We start from the raw sequence: 21,398 nt of genomic DNA, 5'->3' as shown, positions 1-21,398 counted from the left end.
CGTGTTCAGCTGCCTTGTCTGCTGGATTCGCGGGTTCGCTCGGCGATGTCCGACTAGCGTCCGCGGTCAAGTGATGCATCTGGGCCCCTGGGACAAACGAGAACGAGAATGCCGACAACAGTGAAACAAGTACGGCTCACATATGACAGAGATCACACGTGTCTCGCATCTATCTGCAGCGGCATCGAAATCATTCCGATATGCACGTTCCGGTATCATGGTGTGGGAGAGGTCACGTGATTAGCCCGAGTCGAAGAAGTTGGACTTGAGTGAACATGAGCCATAACACCACGTAGGAAGCCTCTGATTGATCTTATATACAGATTCTCTGTCTCATAGCACTCCCAACTTCGCCACCTATCTCACAAACTCCGCGTCATTTGCTGCACTTAGTGAGCGTTGTTCTTGTGGTGGCCTGCTTTCTGTCAGTCTCCGTTTCAAGGCATTCYTGGCCAGGACAGCTTACGGAGATGGAAATAGTAGTTCTGAGCGTATCCAATCAACATGAGTCCACCGATAATGTGAACGAGAGCTGTCCTGCAGTTAGCTTCTGCCACTGCTTTCCGGCCTCATCAGGCCGGTTTCATGTCATGACATACGCATTGGCGAGCCTCTTCCGTTGAAGTATTTGTTCTTGTACCAGGTGATCGGACCGCCAGTCTTTGGTGCTGGAGCCGAGCCGCGAGGGAGTTTCYCGTAGAAGCTGACGACATTCTGCATACGCGCTGCGTCGGCGGCACCGCCAATGGCCTGGGAGCTCTCGGTTAGTCTTGATTCTGCAATCTGTCTCTTGTCCATCTCCATTGATATGTCCATCACTTCATCAAGGCGTATGGGAGGAGGGGTGCATGTGTAGCCGGGGTTCGAGCCGGGAGGCGGAGCGCTTACGTTGGGCGATGCGATCTACCACATATTGTTAGCTATTGGTTTTATCTCCTTGGACTGCTCTGGCATACCTTTGGGGGGACTATCGAGGACACCATGGCTGCTGTGATCGTGGGTGATGCTGCTGCGCAATGGGAGTGTTGAAGTTGAAAGGTGAAGCGCGATCGCCGTGCTAGCGTTAGGGTTACAGGACATCACCAGCAGCATTGACATTGACCGCAGTACACCTCACGTCCGGCTCACACATCTGCACGTCATGGCCTCCTTCCGATCAGTCGCAGCGACCGGCCTACGTGCTGTGTATTCGCGACCCGCCCTCTCCTCCAGACTCCCCGCCCTCTCCCGCGCCGCTTCAGATGCGCCTGCAACATCCTCCCCATCGCAGCCGCCGGCAGCCAAGATGGGCGAGAGCGGAATGGTGAAGCAGGAGGGAGCAGCACAGGGCCAGCCCAGACATGGCCCAGACTACAATGCGGTCATGGACTACCGCACATCGTAGGGATTACAGCTATACATGATGGGTGGATGTGGAGGGCTGACTAGAGTGACTAGCAACTTCTCCCCAATCCCCATGCGCGTAATGGACGGCAGCGAGCCCGGTGAGGATACACCAGCCGCCGTACTGTCTGGTGCGCCAATTGAGCTCCAAGCTCGCACAGTCCGGTACGTAGATTGCATTTCCACACACGCCTCCGCCACGGCTAACAAACCATCCTGTAGCATTTACAAACCCGCCAAAACTGCAACACAATCCGGCGACTGGAACTCGCACCACTGGCGAATGGATTGGGACCCGCTCACCAAGGGTCATCGTTGGGAAAACCCGCTGATGGGATGGCAGAGCAGTGCCGATTTCATGCAAGGCACACATCTCAACTTCCAAACCAAAGAGGACGCTATTCGCTTCGCCAACAAGCAAGGATATGAATTCTTTGTGCAGGAGCCGAACGAGAGGAGAACCATTCCAAAGGCTTATGCGGACCAGTTTGTTCACAGTGCAAAGAAGTTGAAGCAGGTCAGGACGAAGTAAGCTAGCTAGGGAGGAAATGATTGAGAAGAGCGCTGTGTACATATGAATTCATGTGTTGGGTCGGGATGTGCACAGAGATATCGCGAGGTTCGTCGAGTACCAGTCCAGTCTTTCCTTACAGTGTCGTACCTCTCCCGCTTGCAGACTTACAGAGTCAGGTCCCCGCACGACACGCATGGGTTGCAGTAAGTCCCGATAGCAATGTATTTCAAGCAAGCTAGTCTAATCTGAGCACATAGGGTTGCAGTCCGGTGTGGTTTCTTGTGTCCCTCAGGCCACAAAGTCGGAGGCTTCCGTGATGTTCCATACTTCAAACACTTTAGCAAACAGAGCATTCGCCAATGCAGCAGTATCAAAGGGATGCAAAGCGTAAGTTGTAAGGTCGAAGATGTCATATTTGTTATGCACAAAGATCTTTCCTAATCAGCAAGCAGATCTCAGGAGTACATGAGCTCGACTCTGGAGTTACCTAGTAGTCCATACTTTTGATATCCATTCCATCCTCCTATTACCCCTTTTCACCAATCATGTCTACGAAACATAGTTCAACTGCCTACGCGGGCCTCATGTCACGAACCTCGAGTCTCTGGAGCTGGATGAGTCCGAGGGTGAATGAAATCGCAACACGTGTAAGCACGAGCTTCAGAAACGMTAAGTCGAGTGAATACGAAAGTTTATGGCATCTGCTTATACGGCACATGAAGATGTTTTATTCACTCTCGAATCCCCGGATCCTAATGGGACTTTATAAACCTCGCTCACGCGCACACCTTTCTATAATACATTAACACATCGCATACTCTCTTCCACTGCATTGCAAAACAGCCACTCATACTGCTATATCGGCTCTCTCTACACCAGTATACCAGACCACTGCACACTGCAACACCCACGACACCCAAATAACCATCCACTCAACACTCGAAAAATGGTTTCTCCAACTCCAACACCGACAYTACTCCAACCCACACTACCGATGTCGAAATCGCAGAAGAGGAAACAAGAACGAAGGGAACTGAGTCTCCAGGCGGCCGTTCTTGAGCTCGACTTGAACGATCCAAGATTTCTGGACGAGAAGATCCAGGTCGAGTCGGCCTTGCAATACAATTTCAAGGATCTTATATTACTCCGAGAAGCCATGTATACACTCAAATGGTACGCGGCGCGACTACCGAACGGTGTACTGCTCAAAGAGGCGAATTATGGTTTGGCACAATACGGAGACGGCGTTCTCCGTGACGTGCTCTTAGCCTGCTGGTTTGGTCAACTGGGGCCGGAYAACACAAGGATGCTTATCGGCAAGGTCCAGCAACGCGTTCAGGCGGTCATCACAGACAAGTACCTGAAGAAGGTGGCCGATGATCACGGCATCACCGACCTCATCCGGAAATGGTACCCCACTGCCATGATGAAGGAACCGGGCGAGAAGGGAATCGCAACCACCATTGAAGCACTCATTGGAGCGGTTGCTATTGACTCGGGCGGAGACCGCGAAGTTTTGCGCAAGCTTCTGGTGAGACTGCTCGGGGTGGAACTTTGAGCAAGTGATGGAAAGGAAGGGTGATTTGTTGAAGATTCGAGAATATTCACTTGGAAGGATTCACTTACTTGGTCTGTAATAATGAAGCAGGTTGTATAGTTGATAAAATTCTTTACATCTCGAGTGAATCTCACATGTGTTTTTTATGACCCTGGACTCATTTACACTACCTGAAGAATCTCTGGATCAAGTGCAGTGCTCATCCTTGCAAAGAATTGTGAGGGTGATATATGGGTGTGTAGGAATTCTACTTGTTACAGACGCTTGCTTGCGTTGTCTATGATACTATGCAGCCGCCAACTTCAGTTCTTTGGGTGTGGCTCGAAGAGCCCGTCGTCAAGCTCAGCCAGCGATCACGCCAGTCGCCTGCTCAAACGAAGGAATGGCACCGAGATCATCACGCTACCTTGTCTTCCATGCGGAACCGGAACGGTTATCGAGAGGGAAAGGCTGCATGAGGGTATGCGAAGTTTCTTTGGAAAGCGGCAGTTGTTACGGAGGAAGGTGGTATGGATGGATGGCGCAAGGTCAGAACTGTACCTAGGGTAGCCACTTCTTCATGCAGTGTAACAATGTATCTTTCACAACATCAACAGATATAGATTGCTCCATATACCGATTCTACAGGAACCACAGCCCGTGGACGCGGTCGACCATTGCCTCGACGACTTTGCGGACACAACGAGGTGGCTATCTCGAGCGAGCCGATTCCCTGACAAAGACGTCCAGCTAGTCATGTACCTGAGTAGGCAATTGACGGCGGCTGAGGGGAGATACTGCCTAACGGAGATGGAGTTGTGGGGATTAATGCGGGTTGTGAAGAAGATTAAACACATAGTGGACGCGGCGCCGACGGTGATCGCCTTCACCGACCACAGCGCGGTGGTGGCAATGGCGAAGAAGACAGTCATTGCAAACACCGTCTCCCCGGATCGATTGAACATGCGACTCGTTACGGTGTCGACCTACCTTTCCCAATTCGACAACCTCGAAGTCGTCTTCAGGCCTGGCAAGATCCACAAGATCCCGGACGTGCTGGTTGGCGAACTCGCTCGCCTACGCCGGGAGGACTTGCTTCACGCCAACAATAGCAAGCAGCAGTCCCAGTTCCGCCCACATTTCTAGTCAAGCCTCACCGTCTCTCCTACGCAAATGTCGTCCGTGCTAGTCTAAAGGCCTTTGGCGGTACACTGACTGCTTACGAAGTTGAGGGACGATGGTGAGTTGCAGTGCTCAAAGATCAACGCAAATCAGGGATTCATGATGCCATTATCTTCTTGTAGTCCGCATGCGATACCGGCTGCTATATGGAATCGTACGTTAAGAGGTTCGTCGTCCGTACGGTGGACATGAAGCCAGTAGTTGGAATGAGGTCGACCGCATCCTTTCCTTGACATCCGGCAAGGTTCAAAGCCAGAAAGCATATTTCCCTGATGCCGGCCACGGTCACGGGCTTCTCGAAAATGCCTCAACACGTCAGTGTAAAAGATCTTCTCTGGACCACTTCACCTCTTCTCCTCATCGACCACATTCTCCTCCATCTCCCACATACTGACCGCTGCGATTTGAGCCCCATGGACATCGCCCGTCGAGTTCCGCGATCGTCAACTCGTCGAGATCACATGGTCTCGGCATCTTGCGGCTTTTGCAGGTGAATGCATCTGTCCTCGACTGCGATTGGCCCTTTCTATCTCAGTATCTTCGAGAGACACTTCGGTCTCGGCGCAAGGCGTCCGAAAGGCCGGGAAGCAAGGTCAGCGATCAAAGATGCTTGTCGCTGCCAACGCCTTKCCGGAAGCAGCAGTTGTACGCGAACGCTTTCACCACCACCTCATCTTGCAACGCCTATACCGCGAGCATCGGGTGCCACTGGAGTGTCAAAATTGGATTGAAGAGTCAGAAGCTCCTCTCCAACCGATACGCCACTTTTGGGGTGTCTTGGGCATCAGAGGCTGCCAGGATAAGGACACCCTGTAACCCACCCATTCCATCAGGAGTGCGGGGCCGGCCGGTTGGCGTGCAGACTGTCATTCTTGGCCAAAGATAGTGTGGGGTCTCGATGCCCTGAAAGATACGACGAAGGATGCAGTCACTGGTATATCAGGTGAGGCGTACGTTTGTCTTCTTGTACTTCCGATTCCCTCGTCACCACAGCACGAACAGCTCGAAAATCTCAAACCTCCATCATTGTGCAGACCTTTCATACCCGCTGAACAYGTTCGGTACTATCCATCTCCACAACATCCATCTCAAGACCTGCCCATCATTATCTTCTCCAAAGCTCCAAAGGCCGCTTGAAACACACCGAGACCGAACCAAATAAAACTTGATGTCGGATTTCGTACACACTCTTCAAAAGTCAGGACGCACATTCATCCCGCTCAGTAATAGAAATCATTCCAAACCGCAATTATGGAGAACAAAACCATCCTCTCCATCGACATCGACGCCGAGAAGGCAGCCCTAGACAGTGTCGCAAAAGATGTCGGAGCCAACACAACATCTATCGACGCTGACAGGGTCGTCATGCAGAAGAATCTCCTTGCTGCAGCGGGAAATGAAGCCCGCGTCCTGACTTTGAGCGAATACAAAGAAGCCGCATACTCTCTGGCTTTGGCCTTCAAGGAAGACCATACGAGTCTGTACTTCACCCATACTCCTGACCGTGCTCATTGGTCGGAGGAGCAGAAGTGGGAGCTACATTTAAAGATGATGGAGTACATCACGTATGCCCACTTGCTGAAAGGGCTGGTAGTCAGTGCCGGGCCAAACTACGACTGCGTGGCTCTTTGGTAGGTTTTGTATGGAGTTTCTCATTCTGCGACTTGCTGACTTGTGCAGGATGCCACCCGGCGAGAACATGGACGACTATCCCACCATGCTTCGCTCTGGGATGTGGCGCCTGAGCTACCTCCTAAGTCGCGAAGGCCGCAAGCGTTTCTTCGATGAATTCCTGCCTCTTCTGAACGATACCAAAGCGCTGATCATGGGCGAGCGTGACCAGGACAGCTGGTATCTCGTCTACATTGGCACGAAGCCTAGTGGACGCGGGAAGGGGTATGCGAGGAAGGTAATCGATTACGTTACCGCCACCGCCGACAAGGAGGGCAAGGCGTGCTATCTGGAGAGCTCGAGCTACGTCAACCAGATCATCTATGGGAAGATGGGGTTCGAGTTGAGGAAGCATGTGTACTTGCAGAGGGAGAGGGAGCATGTCCAGTTGGACATTATGGTCAGAGAGCCAAAGAGAGAGACGGACGGGGATTCCGGAGTTGACGTCAAGTGAGTACGCTCAAGAGCAGAGCAAGCTAGGCGGGATAGCGGGATTTCGATACGTAGAAGGTATAGCGAAGGACGTTCATAATCATGGCTTATAATACAGCAGCAGATTCATGCTGCACAATGTTGAGTGGGCAAAGTTTGCATTCCTAGACCTGTGTGAATCGTTCCTCATTAGATAGGCCTTTCACACCATCAACCTCACATCTACATGCTGTAGATGAAGTCTGGCCGGTTATCGCCTGCTACCCAAATCTCATCTTCCGTCATTCCCTGGTGCATGTTGTCCCGCTTTCCAGATAGACGTTTAGCATTCTCCCTTCGCAGCGAAACCCACATGAAGATGGTGCCTCCAAGCAGACAGACAACGAGGTAAGCCAAGACCACGGCGTGTCCCGTAAAGTATCGAGGCTTGTCCGCGTCCAGGTAGATGTTCGAGGAGACGACGCCGTTGAGGTTGCCCCAACCAACGACGATGCCGATGATGACACCTCTTTTGTACACGCCTTCAATGTTGTTGGAGCACCAGCTCAACGTGTTGGGAATCGTTGGATAGATGCCCGCGGCTCCAAAGAACGTTCCCACATACTGAATGCTGGGATCGGAAGAGGCGAGGAGCATTGTAAAGCCGATGATGCTCAGGCTGACGACACACATGTTGCAGATTGCACGCTGGCGCGTTCGGTCTCCGATGTAACCGACGGTGATTGTCAACAGAGCCGCGACAGCGTAGGGGGGGACGGAGAGCAGTTGGAGTCTGGTGCCGGAGTGGCCCATGCCTCTCAGAATAGTTGGGAGGAACAAGCTGAAGGCGTACAGTGGGCACAGCGTTCCCATGTAGATGACGGCGTATCCCCATGTCTTCCAGTCTTTGAGCGCTGCGTAGATGTGGCGCTTGTCGTAGGCTGGAATGCTGTTAGTCAGGAAAGGGTGAGGCGTAAACGAGGGAAACGAACCTTCAGCTGAGCTCGACTGGTTGTCTGCCGCAAGGCGACGTCGGACACGATTCCGCTCGTCTGGAGTCAGGAATCTGGCAGTGTCTGGCCAGTCGAAAACCATCCACCAGCAAAAGGCTCCAACAAAGACTGTGGCGAGGCCTTCGAGGATGAAGATCCAAGCCCAGCCATCCGTGTCACCAACGCCGTCCATCTTGGCAATTGCAGCAGCCAACAAGCCTCCGAAGCTTCCGGCTAGAGCGGCAGCTGAGAAGAATATTGCGGAACGAAGACCGAGCTCGCTTCTCCTGTACCAACACGACAGGTAGTAATTGACGCCAGGGTACAGACCAGCCTCCGCAAGACCCAAGAAGAATCGAGCAACCATCMGCCCTGCGAAGTTCTCCACCAGGCCCATGAGGGTCATGATTGAGCCCCAAGCGATGATGATACCTGTGAAGAAGACTCTCGGTGACAGACGCTTGAGCAGCACATTGGTYACAGGKTCGGMSAGKGCATACGAGATGAAGAAGATTGTCAGGGTGTGGTTGTATTTATGATCGCCGACCATGTCCAGATCGGCTTCCATCCCAGCGGCTCTGGCATTACCTGCATGAATGTCAGTTCTCTGAGCAACAACTTGGGCATGCAAAGCGCACCAATATTCGTTCTGTCCAAAAAGGAGAGCAAGTAAAGCAAGCAGAGCCATGGGATGAGCCAGAGATCGATCTTTCGTAGCAATGCCTTGTCAAGAGCTGCTCTCTCTTCGTCGGTTTTCCCCTTTCCATGTCAGTCTTCACTTGAGAGCTGCCCGAACGGAAACAGTACATACAGCATCGGGGTCAGGGATTGCCTCCAGCTCCGCATTGGCGGTCAATCTCTCGTTCTTCACACTCTCTGCGTGAGAAGAAGACGCATACTCCTTCTCGCGCAAACTTTCAGCCTTGACGTCCGCCATGGTGATGGATACCGGAAAAGCGAACGGTTTTTGCAGCCTCGTTTCGCCTTCCCACGCAGGACAAAGCCGCGCTTTTATACCCCGTCATGGTCGCAATCAGACCCGCTGTAACCCGCAGCTTGCGCTTACGGGCGCCAAGCTGGAGAATGTTCCAAGCTGCAAATTCCCGACATGCGATTCGCTATTGTAGGTCGTTGCCAAGCTCTCCACGCGAATTTCCCATGGGGTTGTCGACCTTTAGCGCATTGCCGAACCCTGAAGGCGCGCACATGGCGTTCGCGTGTCACCGCATGCCACTGTTTTTGCGCRCGCGAACCGAAGCTCACCACAGCCGGTTAAACAGGAACACGCAGACTCCGGCTTGGGTGCCAAGTAGTCATCAGGCCTGGACTTGGAAGAGCGGAAGTATTGCCCCTTGTAGTCCGGGCAAAGGGACATTGATATCAGCAGCATGCTGCACTGCAATCCTTCATCCGTTGCTGCGTGATTCGGGATTACAAGCAGACTCCTACAGGTAACCTTACAATCGAGTGCGCCATATCCGGAAAGACATCTCCCAAACAAAGTGGCTCGGGAAGTTTCGCCGCAGTGTACATGGTCACGGGATAGCCTAGTAGACCTGGTGTTGTATTCAGGAACAGTGGCAATGAGGATTGACTGAGGTAGAGTGAAAGTACTACCTTAGGTGAGGTCACTGTTTTACTTCGGGATGCGAGTCGTGGTTTTCTTGTTCTTGACGAGCTGGCTTTTTGTTAGGGTTAGGGTTTGTGTAGCGTCCGTCGACGACGAGTTCGCTATGATGTTCCACAATTTTGTAGCTCCAATCTACCGGAAAAAGATGTGATAATCTGACTGATTCAGCTATACATCCCACGGTAGGCCTAGAATCTATGATCAGGCTGGTTGCGCGGTATATCCTCAGTAATGAACGTAGTGAGTGCTTGGTGGAAACGTGCAGAGATTCCGACGTCTTGACAAAGACGATCGCTAACAATCAAGTTTGAATTGAGAGTACTTTGATTCAAAGCCTCTGATATTATCCCCAGTCCGTGAGCTTACTTGAAAAGGGAATATAGACGAAAGACAATTGTATTTTCTCTGTCCATTTATACACTTACATCTTCATAGTCAGACCCATAAGCGACGTGCAAAAGACATGCGATGGATAGCAAGCAAATGACCCTTTCCTTCATGTGTACAGTATGTTGTTTCATCATACACGACAGATGCGGCAAGTCGCAGAGAAGCTCAAAGTTCTAGCGACGCTGCGGATGGAGGATTGTCTAATGTATCGCTTTCGGTGTGCTCGTCTACGATGGAAGACAGATCGTCTACGATGGAAGACAGAGTATCTTCGATCGCATCACTGTCGGTACGGTCCGACTCTGGCTCTGCAGTCGAGGGAAGACTGTCGGTCGCTCGATAACTGCTGAACTTTGGAAGCAGGTCAATTGGATCCGGAGATCCCGAGAGTGAAGACGCGATAGCTCCAGCGGGCTGCATACCCAAAGGCACCTCTTCGACATGATACGCAGTCTTAGTGGTATCGTCGCCGTTATGCTTGTGACTGACGTCTCCAGAAATCGCTTGCTCGGTGATAGCAATTGCCTCGTCGAAATGGAACGACGGTGGCGTCGCCGCGGGCTCGCGCTGCTCGGAGTTCACCTGGACAGTGTGCTCTTCATTCGTCGGCTCAGAGTATTTCTCAATAGCGCATTGCTTACTGGTGGGCGAAGACTCCACTCCAGCACTGCGACTCATACGCGTAGCCAAGTGATTGACTTTGAAACCTCGGAAATCATCCATCGTTTCGTCACTGGCGTCTGGATAGCATTGCTCACTCATCGTCCGAGAGCATGTCTCGGCATCGACACGTGAGCTCATGTCCAGGGAATCATCCAATCGCGACGTGTTCGCTTCGGTGTCACGTTGCTCGCTCACCRTCCGAGAACATGTCTCAACACTGCTGTGCGAGCCAGCGGTCTGAGAATCATCCTGCCGCGTCATGCGAGAGTTCATTTCGGCGCCGCATTGCGCGCTCATGGTTTGGGACTGTTCGTGTCGGCGGTCTGACGAATCGCTCGGCGCCACACTCGGAGTCTGCGCTTGACTGGCTTCCGTTGTGTATTGATGGCTCTCATTTGGGAGAGCAATGTATGGCCTCACGATAGCAAACACGAAGGCTGCCGGGGCAACCTTGTTTGGGGAGACAGTTCCATCGAGCGTGCTGCTGCTTGTCGCCAGCAGCCCGATTGATTCTTGCGAGCTGATACCCACAGGGGTATCATGCGCAGCAATGACAGAGTCTGCTAGCTGGGTTGCCACGTCCATATCCGAATCCATGTCTGTGATGCTGCTACATGTCAAGTTGACGACCACACGCTGGGAACGAATGTCGCTGCGACGCCGTCTCTTTGCTGGTCTACCATCAAAATCAACATCTTCGACATCGGATAGTCGGGCAGGAATGCTTTCAACCGCGTCTGCATCGTCTTCGTCAGAATCGGGAATTGTCAGTTCGCTGACTTCGGTTCTGCGCTTGCGCTGGGTCAGGATCTGGGCCTGGGATGGCGTTGGCTTGTTTTTCCGAACCACAGAAGGCGGCGGCAAGAYGGCGCTGTGGCGACGTCCAGGCAATCCGTAATCCTGTGGATGATGCTTCCGGCTATAGTTCACTGGCTTCTTGGCTTCTGGTCTGGAAGAGCGACGCGAGGCACGAGGGTCTGGCTTTCTCTCCAAATTGGGGCATTGCTTTGCGATCTGATGAACGGGAGAGTCAGAAGTTATCTCGTCCTCGTCCTCTTGCTCGTMCTCGGATGACTCAGACAGGGTCAAAGACGATAGGTCGCTTTCATCTCCAGAATGCTGGCTCGGAAGAGAAATGGACTTGGAGCGTCTGCGGACAGCAGCAGAATTGGGCCTGAGCAGTCAGCAAGTCAGTCAATCCGCCATTGCGCTCGAGCACTGAAACGGAGAACATGCCTTGTGACAATGTCCATAGGGTGGAACTTCATGTCGTAATTTACTGGTCTGGCATTGCGGGCAGTGCGAGTGACGTGCTTGCCACTAGAAGCCGCCGTCGAGGGGTTCGTGGATGCGACCGATAGTGTCGCGCTGGAGTTGATCACGTTCTTGCTGTTCAGTCCGCGAGCAGCGCCTTGAAGGCGTGGTGCTTCGACTTCATCCTGTGAGTCGACTTCCTCCCACGTCTGGATTGGTTTTGGCGTCTTGCTTCTCGCCATCCTGTTCATGACAGTCTTGTGTGTTGTTCCGAATGAACGAGTGAGAGGGGTGTATGAGTGTGAGAGAAAAGAGCAGCCCTGCGATAAGAAGTTCGGAAAGAAAGTGCCTGCTCTCCAGGCACCAGAGCCATGTGTAGCCCGAAGCTTTCGCGAGGGAAAGAGCGCTCAAGAACAACAAGCAGGCGCGTTTCTTGACCTCACCTTCTCGAGCACCATCAATACCCGCCCGATGGCTTCAACACAAAAGGAGATGTCAATATGTCGTGGAAATACTCCTAGTAAATGATGCCACGAAGAGTGTGGTGCATGTTCAATCCCATCGACGCTGCTCGCTGGCTCGCTGTCTGAAACTCCTCGCTTCCCATCGCAGCAAATGTCAAAAAAGGTTCCGCTCCAACGCTTATATGCCCAGTAAAATATCACCAGCTCGCATGACGCTAAATCAGACGCTTTCAATGAGCCATGGCGCGTCTTGCGCAATGCACCTGGGAGAGCTTCCCAAATTGCATGTCAGCGACGTTGAATTCGCCATCGGACTCGCTCTCACTCTCGGAGTCGTCCACCTCAAGTGGATCGACTTCCAACGAGCTATTTGCACTCGACACCCGATCTACTGCGACGACGGCCTGTAATCTGGCCTTTAGTGCGAGTGCAGTCGCAGCTCGCTGAGAAGCCATATCTTCCTGGGCTCGCTGGCGTTCGTCACTTCKCCGTTGCCGTTCCACCACTCTCTCAGCCTTCTTCTTCAAGGCAGGCAGCTCGGTTTCAGCGATTTGCAAAGCCTGCGCAAAATGCTCCTTGGCATGGGACACCTCCAGGGTACAATCCCCGTCTTTCAAGACCTGATAAGCAGCCCGTTCACAAAAAGCCTGGGCCTTCTCCATCTGGTTGTCGACGTTGTCGTACGCTTCCGAATCGTCATTGTGGCTGAAGGGAGTCAGAGGTGACGGTTGGGTAGATTTGTAGCCAGACTTAAGACTGCCGAGATCCTCGCCGCCGCTGTTACTGCTGTCGCTCTCATCACTGCTGCTGGATCTGCTGCGAGACAGACTTTCAACCTTTGCACTCATTTTGCCCTTGCGAATGGCATTCCTGGAGAGACCAATGCCGCGAACCAATTTCTCAAAGCGTTTCTGTGTGTCGCCATCGTAGTAGACCACTGCCGCGGATTTATGTCTGATGGCAGCCGGTTCCGAGCCTTGATCGGAAAGCACTGATGTGTTCTTTCGTTTCCTTTGCGAGAGGCGTAGTGCGTCCGCGTGGGCAAGGTGGGGTGATGCGGAATGTATCAGATCCAAACRTATTGGAGGACGAGCCTGCTCGTCCCGGCCCACGATTGAGGAGCACTTCGATTGTAATGACCATGTTTTGGAGTCCTTACGCAGTGGTGTTGTGGGTCGATTGGCGAACAGTATTTCCTCCTGCTTGACCGCAGCACTCTTCAGTATATCCTCCACCTCAGCAATCCACCCAGGAATGTTTTCCAGCAGAGAAGTGAAGCAGCTGTATGTAGAGTCTGCCATGTCGTAATATACTGGCATCCAGAAGGGCGATCGTTCGCACAGCCGAGAGAATGAGAATCGAAGGAAAGCAAAGGCAATCCGCGGAGCAGGGCTCGGCGTCGTCCAGACAAGCAACAAAGCCGTCAGATGAGGGGACAATAAGCTGATTGATCGGTCATGCAAATGTAGCTGTTCGTAATGGCGGCTCGACCTGGGAAGTGCGGAGTGTTGTCAATCGAACAGAGGTGAAGTAGAGAGTAGATGTTTGAGGTGAGAAAGGCCGGCACCGCCAGAGGCTGACGGTGCCCGTGTGGGTGTGCCGGCGGGATCGACAGCCCGGCCCTCGTTTGGAAAGCGGGAGGATGACACAACAAATGCGAAGCGATTGAGCCAATGAGAGTGGAGGATGGAGCTTCCCAAAGAGTGCCTAGTGCTGTGCGCTCTGGCGCGGGCAAGTCGTGTTTGATATTTGATTGGCTGAAGCTGCAAATGTCCTCCGCGCGGCTCTCGGAGCAACGAGCGGCGTACGGCAGAGCCGCAGGATGCTGTCCAGCGAGCAGCCGTATGGCAAAGGCGGCAAAGTCGATGAAGCAAATCTCCGCTGTCGTGGGGGAGAGCTGTCAACTTGAGATCGAAGATAATGACCGAGAGACCGATGGATTGGAGCCGAAGTCGTTGTACAGCTCTCGCGAGGTCATTCATCAGCTGATCAGGATAGATGCAAAGGCAAAGTGCTTGCATTGATCGCGGCTATGAAATTGAAGACGATTGCGCAAGACAGGGRGCGGGGCGGGCCATGTGCTCAACGGACGCTACTCTTAGCCAACCACTCTATCTACCCGTGGAGACTTTCGAGACGTCAACTCGAGACTTTTCATGCGTCTCCCTTTACCCCACAGATCAACGCTATCAAGGGTCGAGACCTCTCCTACCACTTCACGTCCGCTTGGTACGCTCACCGCAAGTCAGCAGTGCCAGAGGGTCCCCTATGGTAGCGATGAGAACCAGACAGCTTGATGCACGCGCGTTGAACCCGCATCAATGCTGCAGATCTAGCAGGGAGCTGACACGCTGCACGCATCCCGGATGGTATCCACCTCTAAACGAATGATGCTTCAAGATCCCAGTCGAAGGTGATCCCCGCATGCACGCCAGCCCCAAAATGCAGCAGTACGGTTACCTATTCCGGATGGGCCAGTCCACACCTGTTGGTGATACCCTGTCTGACTCTTCGCTGGTTGCATACCACGGGCAAAGATTCCACGGGAAGGGGTTGGCGAAGTTTCAGGACAATCCCACCTTTTCATTGATCTCTTCCGGGGACCCTATGTAATTTCTGTCGGCGGAGTATTTCCACCTGGACAAAAGTGTTTTGCCTTGGGCATCAATCAGATGGCAAGATAAGACATACGACCACGACGTGGTTGTGCTCCACCCAGACCACCACAACACACCTTGCTTGACGGCTTTCATTTTCCTGGCTAGGTCATCTGAGCTCCGTCTTGTTATTAGCATGTCAGAAGCACAGTTGCACGTGCGGCTCGCTGCGACCTGCCCAAACCCCGTCGTAGGAGTACACGGCGACGCCGATGGCGATCGTGGCTTTGGAWCTCTGTGTGACGCCATTCTCGACTTTTCGGTAGCCAAGGATTTCGTCTCGCGTTCTCTCATATCGGAGCTTTGCAGGGATTGCGAGATGAGCATCATTTCCGTACCCTTTCCTTGTCGTATGATGTGCCGTCACGCGGGCGGATTGCGTACATTGATCACAATCTCTCCGAGACCTGCACTCAAGGCCAACGTTCCTCATGCGACCATACTCCGGTCGAATCGTCGAAGCGATAGACATGTCTTCTCGCGCTCTCGGGATCCTTCAAATCAACACTCTCGACAACGGTAGGTTTGATCACGACGACCCGGAAATTCGCCCTCGCAACAGCGTCATCCAGATCTTCAACTTGCCCACCAAGTTTCAGATGCTTATCGTCATAAGGTTCATTGACGAGTTGTCCTACGAAGTGGAAGTGTCAGCATCATTGATGAACGGCAGCCTCACAACCAACATACCTGGGGGTGGATTGGCAAAGCTCGCCCTCATTCCGGGGCTCATGTTGCCAAAATGTCCCGTCAGTTCTCTCCCCCAACTCCAACCCTCTTGTTTGCTCTCGTCTCCCACAACTCTCATTCTCTTCATAAGCTCCTTCTTCACAACGTTTCCTCCCTCAGAATCGATGTCTTGGCCGATCACGTAAGCTTTGCCTTTGATTCTCCATTGTACCTTGAAGGGAAGGGTTAGCAACGTCTTACACACTTTGCGGCATGGCTCAATGCTTATTGTAGCCTCAGAGGCACGTAAAATTACCCTGCATGCTTTGCGTCCTTCACTTGACTTACCATGACATCTCCTTTGATCCAAAACACGGCCTCACAAATCCCACCCCCACCTGAGCCATTCACCAGCCCTTCCACTCCACACAATTCACCAACTTTGCTCATACGTTTATCGGTAGTGAAACATAGTAAGTCACTCTCGTAGAGCCTCTCATTCCTCGTTGCCGGATTTCGAGAATTGTCAGGCAGTTCGGCCCATAGACTGCGGAAGATGCAGTACCGAGCGCGAGGTTCGTGAGTCGTGGGATGAACGGTGCTGAAGACGAATTCGGGAGAATCCATTGTTTTGATGTGGGTCATGAACTGGTTTCGCCATGGTGCTTCTTGCGGCGAGAGAGGGGAAGAGGATGCCATTGTTCGTGTCAACTGACGAAGGCGAGCGGGAAGGCGATTGGAAGCTATGATTGCGGTTGAAGTGAGCTTTATTGGAGTGGGAAATGGACTTCGGGGATGCCAGTTGAACTCGTGATCAAGATGGATTGACAAACGCGAAAGGTGGTGGTAATGTGCAATGGATTCGCGCTTGAAGGTCTCGATTCATTCATCATAGCAAGTCGCGGGGTACTGCCGTCAAAACCATTTTCCGAGCTCTGGCCTGGCCCGAGGGGCAGACCCAACAGACACAATAGCAGAGGGAGTTCACCACTCCCTTCGTGGGATTCTTGGATGGCTCTTCATTAGAAACCACAATATGGTCAGACGAGAAAACTGGAAGGAAATGGTTGCGACATGACGCCATTGAATTCTCGGTTGTATAGTACATGCATCTCTCTAGAGAAGCCACACTGTATCATGCATCCAGCGTCTCCATTGTGGCCTCAGATTCTGATCACCATCTCAAGTCGTCCTCGCCTACCATATCCCGTTTTGGAGTCGGCTCAAAAGACCTTTACGGAGCTTGCCAGTCGGGGTTCTGCGTTCGTGCCGTCAGCAAAGAATTCACAATATCCAAATCAGTCAGTAGTACTCACCTTCTTCAATATGCAGACGCCCTCCATGACGCTTGACAAGCAGATCCACTCCTCATCTTCCAACTCTGCTCGCTCTCCATACCCGAGCAAGACAGGGGTGCTCTGCGTCTGCCACCCCGTGATCGTCTTAGGTCTCCCCGCTTGTCCGACAACATCCACGGCCTGTCCAACTCTCACATTGACCTGGACCGGCTGAAGCAGCTCATCCAATGTGATCAAAAAGCGCGGATGCATGGCGGTGACGAGGTAGTAGAGGAGGTAGTGGTTGTCGCCAAGAATGAAGGACTTCGGGTCGTCGATCAGACTCAGTGCGACGGTCAGGAGACCTGCCGCAGCAACCTTTGAAAGTACGGAGCGATCCGTGTGAAATGGGTTGATGGTGAGAGTGCCCTTGCCCATATGTAGCAAACCTTGAGCGATGCGGACCATGAACAGCGCGTTGGGGTCACGGTGGTAGTAGGATGCTAGTTGACGGAGGAGCTGGGCAATACGAGCGTTGTTGGTTCCAGCGCCGAGCATTCCCATGGCGAAGATAGAATTGACAGCGACATCCGTGTCGGTGTCGTGGGAGTAGCGTGACAGGGTGTCGTAGACCTTCATCTGAGGGTTGGAGGGTGAGATGAGACCCATTGCGAGAGGAACAGCTTTGCGGATGTTGGCTTCCCCGTAGTGCATCAGGTGACCGAATTGACGAAGTACCATCTCCTGTCCGACCTCCTCACCCATTGCGACGAGACTGAGACCGAGAACCGCATATGCCTGGACGAGCTGCTCGCCGGCAACATCAACTGGCTCCTCGTCCTCTTTCTTCTCTTCATCCTCGTCATCCTTCTTCTTGTCCTCCTTCTCCTCAATATGCTCGTTGCAGACGTGGAGAAGCTGCYGCAGCTTGAGAACAGCTCCAGTACCTGCCCAGGCGCAAATCTCCGCAAGAATCGAAGCAGGCTTGGACATTGGATGATCAATAGCTTTGAGGGTCTCCAGGACGACATCAACTTCTTCTTGCTGGCCGAAGAAGAGCAAGGCCAGACCAAGAGTCATGAAACGCGTCCATTTGTCTTTGAGCTGCTTGTTCCGGTCCTCATCGAGGAAGGTTTGTATGATGGCCTCGCTGACATCGGATTGCGCGGACCCAACAAAAATGAGACCGAGAGACAGTGCCGCCACAGCAGAAAGCTGCATGTCAAGACCCGTGTCCGAGACGATTGGAAGCAAGAGCTCGAGCAAGTCCTCCTTGTTTGAACCCGCGTATGCCAGACCAAGACCCATGATTCTTGCCACGCGCTCGCCAACCGACTTGCCCTCGAAATCACCCAACAAGGCGAGCGTCGGGTCACTATCCAGACGCACGCCTGAGTTCATGATCCCCATGGCCAGAGCGGCACCGGCCTTGATCTGATCCTCTGGCACATATGTGTAGGCATCAATCTTGTCCAAACCCATCTCGACATCCCATAACATGAGCATACCGGCCGAGGCAGCTGTCGAGACCATACCCTCCTCTTTGACCTTCCAGATCCAACTCTGCTTGACACCTCCCTCGACAAGCATGAGCTTGTCATCTCCAAATCCGGCGTTGACGAACGAGTTGACGAATGCAGACGCGAGGTTGTGGCGTGCCGAGTCGGTGTTGGTGAGGCCTGCGGTGCGGCTGGATTCGAGATGTGACTTGTAAATATCCTCGGGAACCTTGGGATCCAGTACGTTCAATTCCTTGGCAAGCGACTTGTAGTGCTCTGGTAATCTGGTATTGTAGAGGCAGTCCTGCATGTCCGCGTCGTCGGCATCATCGCCCTCGAGTTCGAAGCAGATCCGCTGTCGAGCGAGGAGGAGGGCAAGTTGACACTTGAGAGCCTTACTCTCAGCGGCATTGAAGTCTGACTTGATCAACTCCATGTCGTTAAGGCGGATGGCGAGTGAGATGGCCTGAGTGAGCTGCTTGAACTTCACGTAAATGTCGTGGGCGGTGCGGAGGAAGCGGTCGTTGTCAGGGTATGTGAGAAGCGGAACCATGGTGACCATGTACAGACACACGCGCTGGTAGGTATTTTCATCAAGGTAGTCCTTGATCGACTCGATCATCTCCAGCTCGGAGAGGATGTCGACAGCATCAGCATCAGCGTTGTGGGAGAGGAAGAAGGGAACAAGGGTGAGGACAAGCTTGGTGATGTCCTCGACCTCTTGTTCGTCGTCCAGCCGCTTCTGATACTCCTGCCCAATCTCCAGGGCCAAGTGACGCATGTATTCGTGACCCCACGAGCCAATGTCAGTGCCCGGAGCTAGGAGACGATACTTGAGGGTATCTCGGCGGTCTTCATCATCGGAGTATGTCATTCCCAGCACGGAGAGTGTGTCGGCGAGGGAGTCCTTTTCACTGCCCTTGGGCCAGCTGTCGTACGCGGCACACAGCTTATCATAGTGTGGTCGCAGGAACTTGAGCGGTTTGGGCACAGCCGTCATGGAGCTGGTTGATGTCTTGATGCTGGTCTTGATCGCCTCAAGCGCCGCCTTGTACAGCGATGCATCCGACTCGGTTAATCGCTCGACCAGCATGTCCAACTCGTCCTTCAACTTCTGGTCCTCCTCGCTGAGCTCCTCAGGCGCCAAATCAAGATCGCCTTTCTTGGAGGCATCTTTTGCGCCGCCATTGGCTCCATTGCTTTGTTGTTGCTTGGAATCCTCTGCTTTGCCTTTGCCCTTGTCTGCCACCTTCTCGCCCGCCTTGGGCTTCTMCTCCTCCTTCGCCATGCTGGGAATGGGGAAGAGGTTGTTTCAAGCGGATTGTCGATGTCGATGTCGGTGGCGCGGCGGTGTCAATTCTGCTGATAAATCAAGTGGTCAACAAGGTGTGGTGGATTGAGAGGTTGCGGTGATGAAGCCGCGGGGAGAGTATGTTGATGGAGGTGTTGAGTTGATGAGAGTGACAAAGTGATCTGGCGTGTTTGATACAGGCTACAGTCGCGCTCGTCGTCGGAGCTCAAGCGTGCACGGTCCTTTCAAGCGTCAGCGACGGCCGACTTCACCTTTATTTTGGCGCGATCTTCAAAATTTCTAGACCAGAGTTACAACATTATCAGAACGCCAGCATGAAACTCGACACGGCGGCGCTGAGATATCTCAACAATGACGATTGGAGAGTCTTGGCTGCAGTGAGCACTACTATCATCACATCCATTGAAATATCACGCTAAGAATTTTCGTTCCCAGGTCGAACAAGGCAGCAAGAACCATGAAGTAGTACCCACACCACTGATCGGCTCGCTGTCTGGTCTTCGAGGAGGCAGCGGAGTGCACAGAAACATCTCCAATCTGGCGAAAGAAGGCTTGATTGGAAAAGTCAAAAATGCCAAATGTTTGTCTCTTCCGTTCCATTCCTGATCCTGTACTAACCCAACCGTCAGACGATGGCTACCGCTTAACTTACGGCGGCTACGACTACCTCTCTCTCAACACGCATCGTCGTTCCGATATCATATTTAGCGTTGGGAACCAGATCGGTGTGGGAAAGGAAGCAGATGTCTACATTACTGCCGCACCCGACGGTCGCCAATTAGCTCTCAAGCTCCACCGTCTAGGCCGCATTTCCTTTCGCACCGTGAAAGCTAACCGCGACTATCTCCGGAATCGTCATGCTGGATCATGGATGTATCTCTCCCGTCTAGCGGCACAGAAAGAATACGCTTTCATGTGTGTGCTCCACCGGGAGGGATTCCCAGTTCCAGAACCTCTGGCGTGGAGTCGACACACTGTGGTTATGGAATTTGTCGATTCATTCCCGTTGAGAGGGATTGAGAGTATTCCAGATCCCGGAAAGCTGTACGCGGAGTTGATGGATATGATTGTGCAACTCGCGCGACGTGGTCTGATTCACGGAGATTTCAACGAGTTCAACATTCTCATCAAAGAGAAAACTTTGGCTAGTGGGAAGATAGTGCTACAGCCGATCCTGATTGACTTTCCCCAGACTGTCAGCACAAATCACTCGAATGCGAAATGGTACTTTGACCGGGACGTCGAGTGCATACGGAGGTACTTTGACAGAAAGTTTCGGTACACTTCGGATGAGCCGGCCCCATCGTTTGAGGATGCGACCAAAGGCGCCGATCCAAAGAAAAGGTTAGATGTCGAAGTGGAGGCGAGTGGGTTTTCTAGAAAGATGGGCAAGGACTTGGAAAGGTTCATTGAGGGGACGGGCAATGTGCAGAATGAGGTTGAGGCTGCTGCCGAGGGGCAGGATGACGATGATGAGGACGAGGAGGATAATGAAGATGATTATGAAGACGGCGACGTAGAGGAAGATGATGGCCCGACAGAGAGCCACGCGGTAGACGCTGAAGCAGATGCCCAGGTGGACGAAGGGCAATCATCTGTGCAGCCGGCGGAAATCGCGGAGGAGGTATCGGCGCTGTCCCTGGCGGACCATCCTCCTCCAGCACCTCTTCAAGCGGCAAACTTCCCGGTCGATGACCTGCCAAGAGATCGAGATCCTAGCGAGGTGGCCGCAAAGGTGCGAACGAAGAAGAAGGCCAGTGGATGGGCCATCTAGATTGCTCTCCTTCTTCATTGAAGAGAGACGTTGAGCAAATGCTGTCTCACGAATCGATGAGTTATGTGTAAGTGCTTATATTCTCGACCTTGCCTTGTTCAATCTCCAATCTCGTGTCT

The 21,398-nt window shown here is 52.8% G+C and overlaps 11 protein-coding genes; 5 read left to right on the top strand and 6 right to left on the bottom strand.

Moving 5' to 3' along the window:
* Positions 1 to 389: 389 nt before the first annotated feature.
* RCC_10929 (probable mitochondrial F1F0 ATP synthase subunit F (Atp17), putative) lies at positions 390 to 983 on the bottom strand (the record flags this gene model as incomplete). XM_023776155.1 has 5 exons in its annotated part: positions 390 to 415; positions 467 to 532; positions 600 to 750; positions 889 to 903; positions 957 to 983. The coding sequence occupies 5 exons, from the start codon at positions 981 to 983 to the stop codon at positions 390 to 392; spliced, it is 285 nt and encodes a 94-aa protein (XP_023631923.1).
* A 158-nt stretch (positions 984 to 1,141) lies between these two features.
* On the top strand, positions 1,142 to 1,915 carry RCC_10928 (probable NADH-ubiquinone oxidoreductase 21 kDa subunit, mitochondrial precursor; the record flags this gene model as incomplete). XM_023776154.1 has 3 exons in its annotated part: positions 1,142 to 1,380; positions 1,438 to 1,548; positions 1,606 to 1,915. 3 exons carry the CDS (start codon positions 1,142 to 1,144, stop codon positions 1,913 to 1,915), a joined length of 660 nt encoding a protein of 219 aa, XP_023631922.1.
* A 928-nt stretch (positions 1,916 to 2,843) lies between these two features.
* On the top strand, positions 2,844 to 3,455 carry RCC_10927 (uncharacterized protein; the record flags this gene model as incomplete). The annotated part of the gene is made up of 1 exon (XM_023776153.1): positions 2,844 to 3,455. The coding sequence occupies one exon, from the start codon at positions 2,844 to 2,846 to the stop codon at positions 3,453 to 3,455; it is 612 nt and encodes a 203-aa protein (XP_023631921.1).
* A 735-nt stretch (positions 3,456 to 4,190) lies between these two features.
* Positions 4,191 to 4,580, top strand: RCC_10926 (uncharacterized protein; the record flags this gene model as incomplete). The annotated part of the gene is made up of 1 exon (XM_023776152.1): positions 4,191 to 4,580. The coding sequence occupies one exon, from the start codon at positions 4,191 to 4,193 to the stop codon at positions 4,578 to 4,580; it is 390 nt and encodes a 129-aa protein (XP_023631920.1).
* Positions 4,581 to 5,867: 1,287 nt separating this feature from the next.
* RCC_10925 (uncharacterized protein) lies at positions 5,868 to 6,741 on the top strand (the record flags this gene model as incomplete). XM_023776151.1 has 2 exons in its annotated part: positions 5,868 to 6,247; positions 6,297 to 6,741. 2 exons carry the CDS (start codon positions 5,868 to 5,870, stop codon positions 6,739 to 6,741), a joined length of 825 nt encoding a protein of 274 aa, XP_023631919.1.
* A 200-nt stretch (positions 6,742 to 6,941) lies between these two features.
* RCC_10924 (related to allantoate permease) lies at positions 6,942 to 8,627 on the bottom strand (the record flags this gene model as incomplete). XM_023776150.1 has 4 exons in its annotated part: positions 6,942 to 7,639; positions 7,691 to 8,278; positions 8,329 to 8,449; positions 8,502 to 8,627. 4 exons carry the CDS (start codon positions 8,625 to 8,627, stop codon positions 6,942 to 6,944), a joined length of 1,533 nt encoding a protein of 510 aa, XP_023631918.1.
* A 1,248-nt stretch (positions 8,628 to 9,875) lies between these two features.
* On the bottom strand, positions 9,876 to 11,869 carry RCC_10923 (uncharacterized protein; the record flags this gene model as incomplete). XM_023776149.1 has 2 exons in its annotated part: positions 9,876 to 11,547; positions 11,637 to 11,869. The coding sequence occupies 2 exons, from the start codon at positions 11,867 to 11,869 to the stop codon at positions 9,876 to 9,878; spliced, it is 1,905 nt and encodes a 634-aa protein (XP_023631917.1).
* A 452-nt stretch (positions 11,870 to 12,321) lies between these two features.
* On the bottom strand, positions 12,322 to 13,392 carry RCC_10922 (uncharacterized protein; the record flags this gene model as incomplete). Its single annotated transcript, XM_023776148.1, has 1 exon — positions 12,322 to 13,392. One exon carries the CDS (start codon positions 13,390 to 13,392, stop codon positions 12,322 to 12,324), a length of 1,071 nt encoding a protein of 356 aa, XP_023631916.1.
* Positions 13,393 to 15,161: 1,769 nt separating this feature from the next.
* On the bottom strand, positions 15,162 to 16,044 carry RCC_10921 (uncharacterized protein; the record flags this gene model as incomplete). XM_023776147.1 has 3 exons in its annotated part: positions 15,162 to 15,382; positions 15,439 to 15,649; positions 15,766 to 16,044. 3 exons carry the CDS (start codon positions 16,042 to 16,044, stop codon positions 15,162 to 15,164), a joined length of 711 nt encoding a protein of 236 aa, XP_023631915.1.
* Positions 16,045 to 16,651: 607 nt separating this feature from the next.
* Positions 16,652 to 19,481, bottom strand: RCC_10920 (probable 26S proteasome regulatory subunit RPN1; the record flags this gene model as incomplete). XM_023776146.1 has 2 exons in its annotated part: positions 16,652 to 16,675; positions 16,734 to 19,481. The coding sequence occupies 2 exons, from the start codon at positions 19,479 to 19,481 to the stop codon at positions 16,652 to 16,654; spliced, it is 2,772 nt and encodes a 923-aa protein (XP_023631914.1).
* Positions 19,482 to 19,819: 338 nt separating this feature from the next.
* Positions 19,820 to 21,279, top strand: RCC_10919 (related to serine/threonine protein kinase; the record flags this gene model as incomplete). XM_023776145.1 has 3 exons in its annotated part: positions 19,820 to 19,882; positions 19,941 to 20,085; positions 20,135 to 21,279. The coding sequence occupies 3 exons, from the start codon at positions 19,820 to 19,822 to the stop codon at positions 21,277 to 21,279; spliced, it is 1,353 nt and encodes a 450-aa protein (XP_023631913.1).
* Positions 21,280 to 21,398: the final 119 nt, after the last annotated feature.

Source organism: Ramularia collo-cygni (genome assembly GCF_900074925.1).
Source record: "Ramularia collo-cygni strain URUG2 genome assembly, contig: RCC_scaffold25, whole genome shotgun sequence".
In the NCBI taxonomy this organism is placed as follows: domain Eukaryota; kingdom Fungi; phylum Ascomycota; class Dothideomycetes; order Mycosphaerellales; family Mycosphaerellaceae; genus Ramularia; species Ramularia collo-cygni.
The sequence above is the reverse complement of the archived record's forward strand: the minus strand, read 5'-3'. Positions and strand labels throughout refer to the sequence as shown.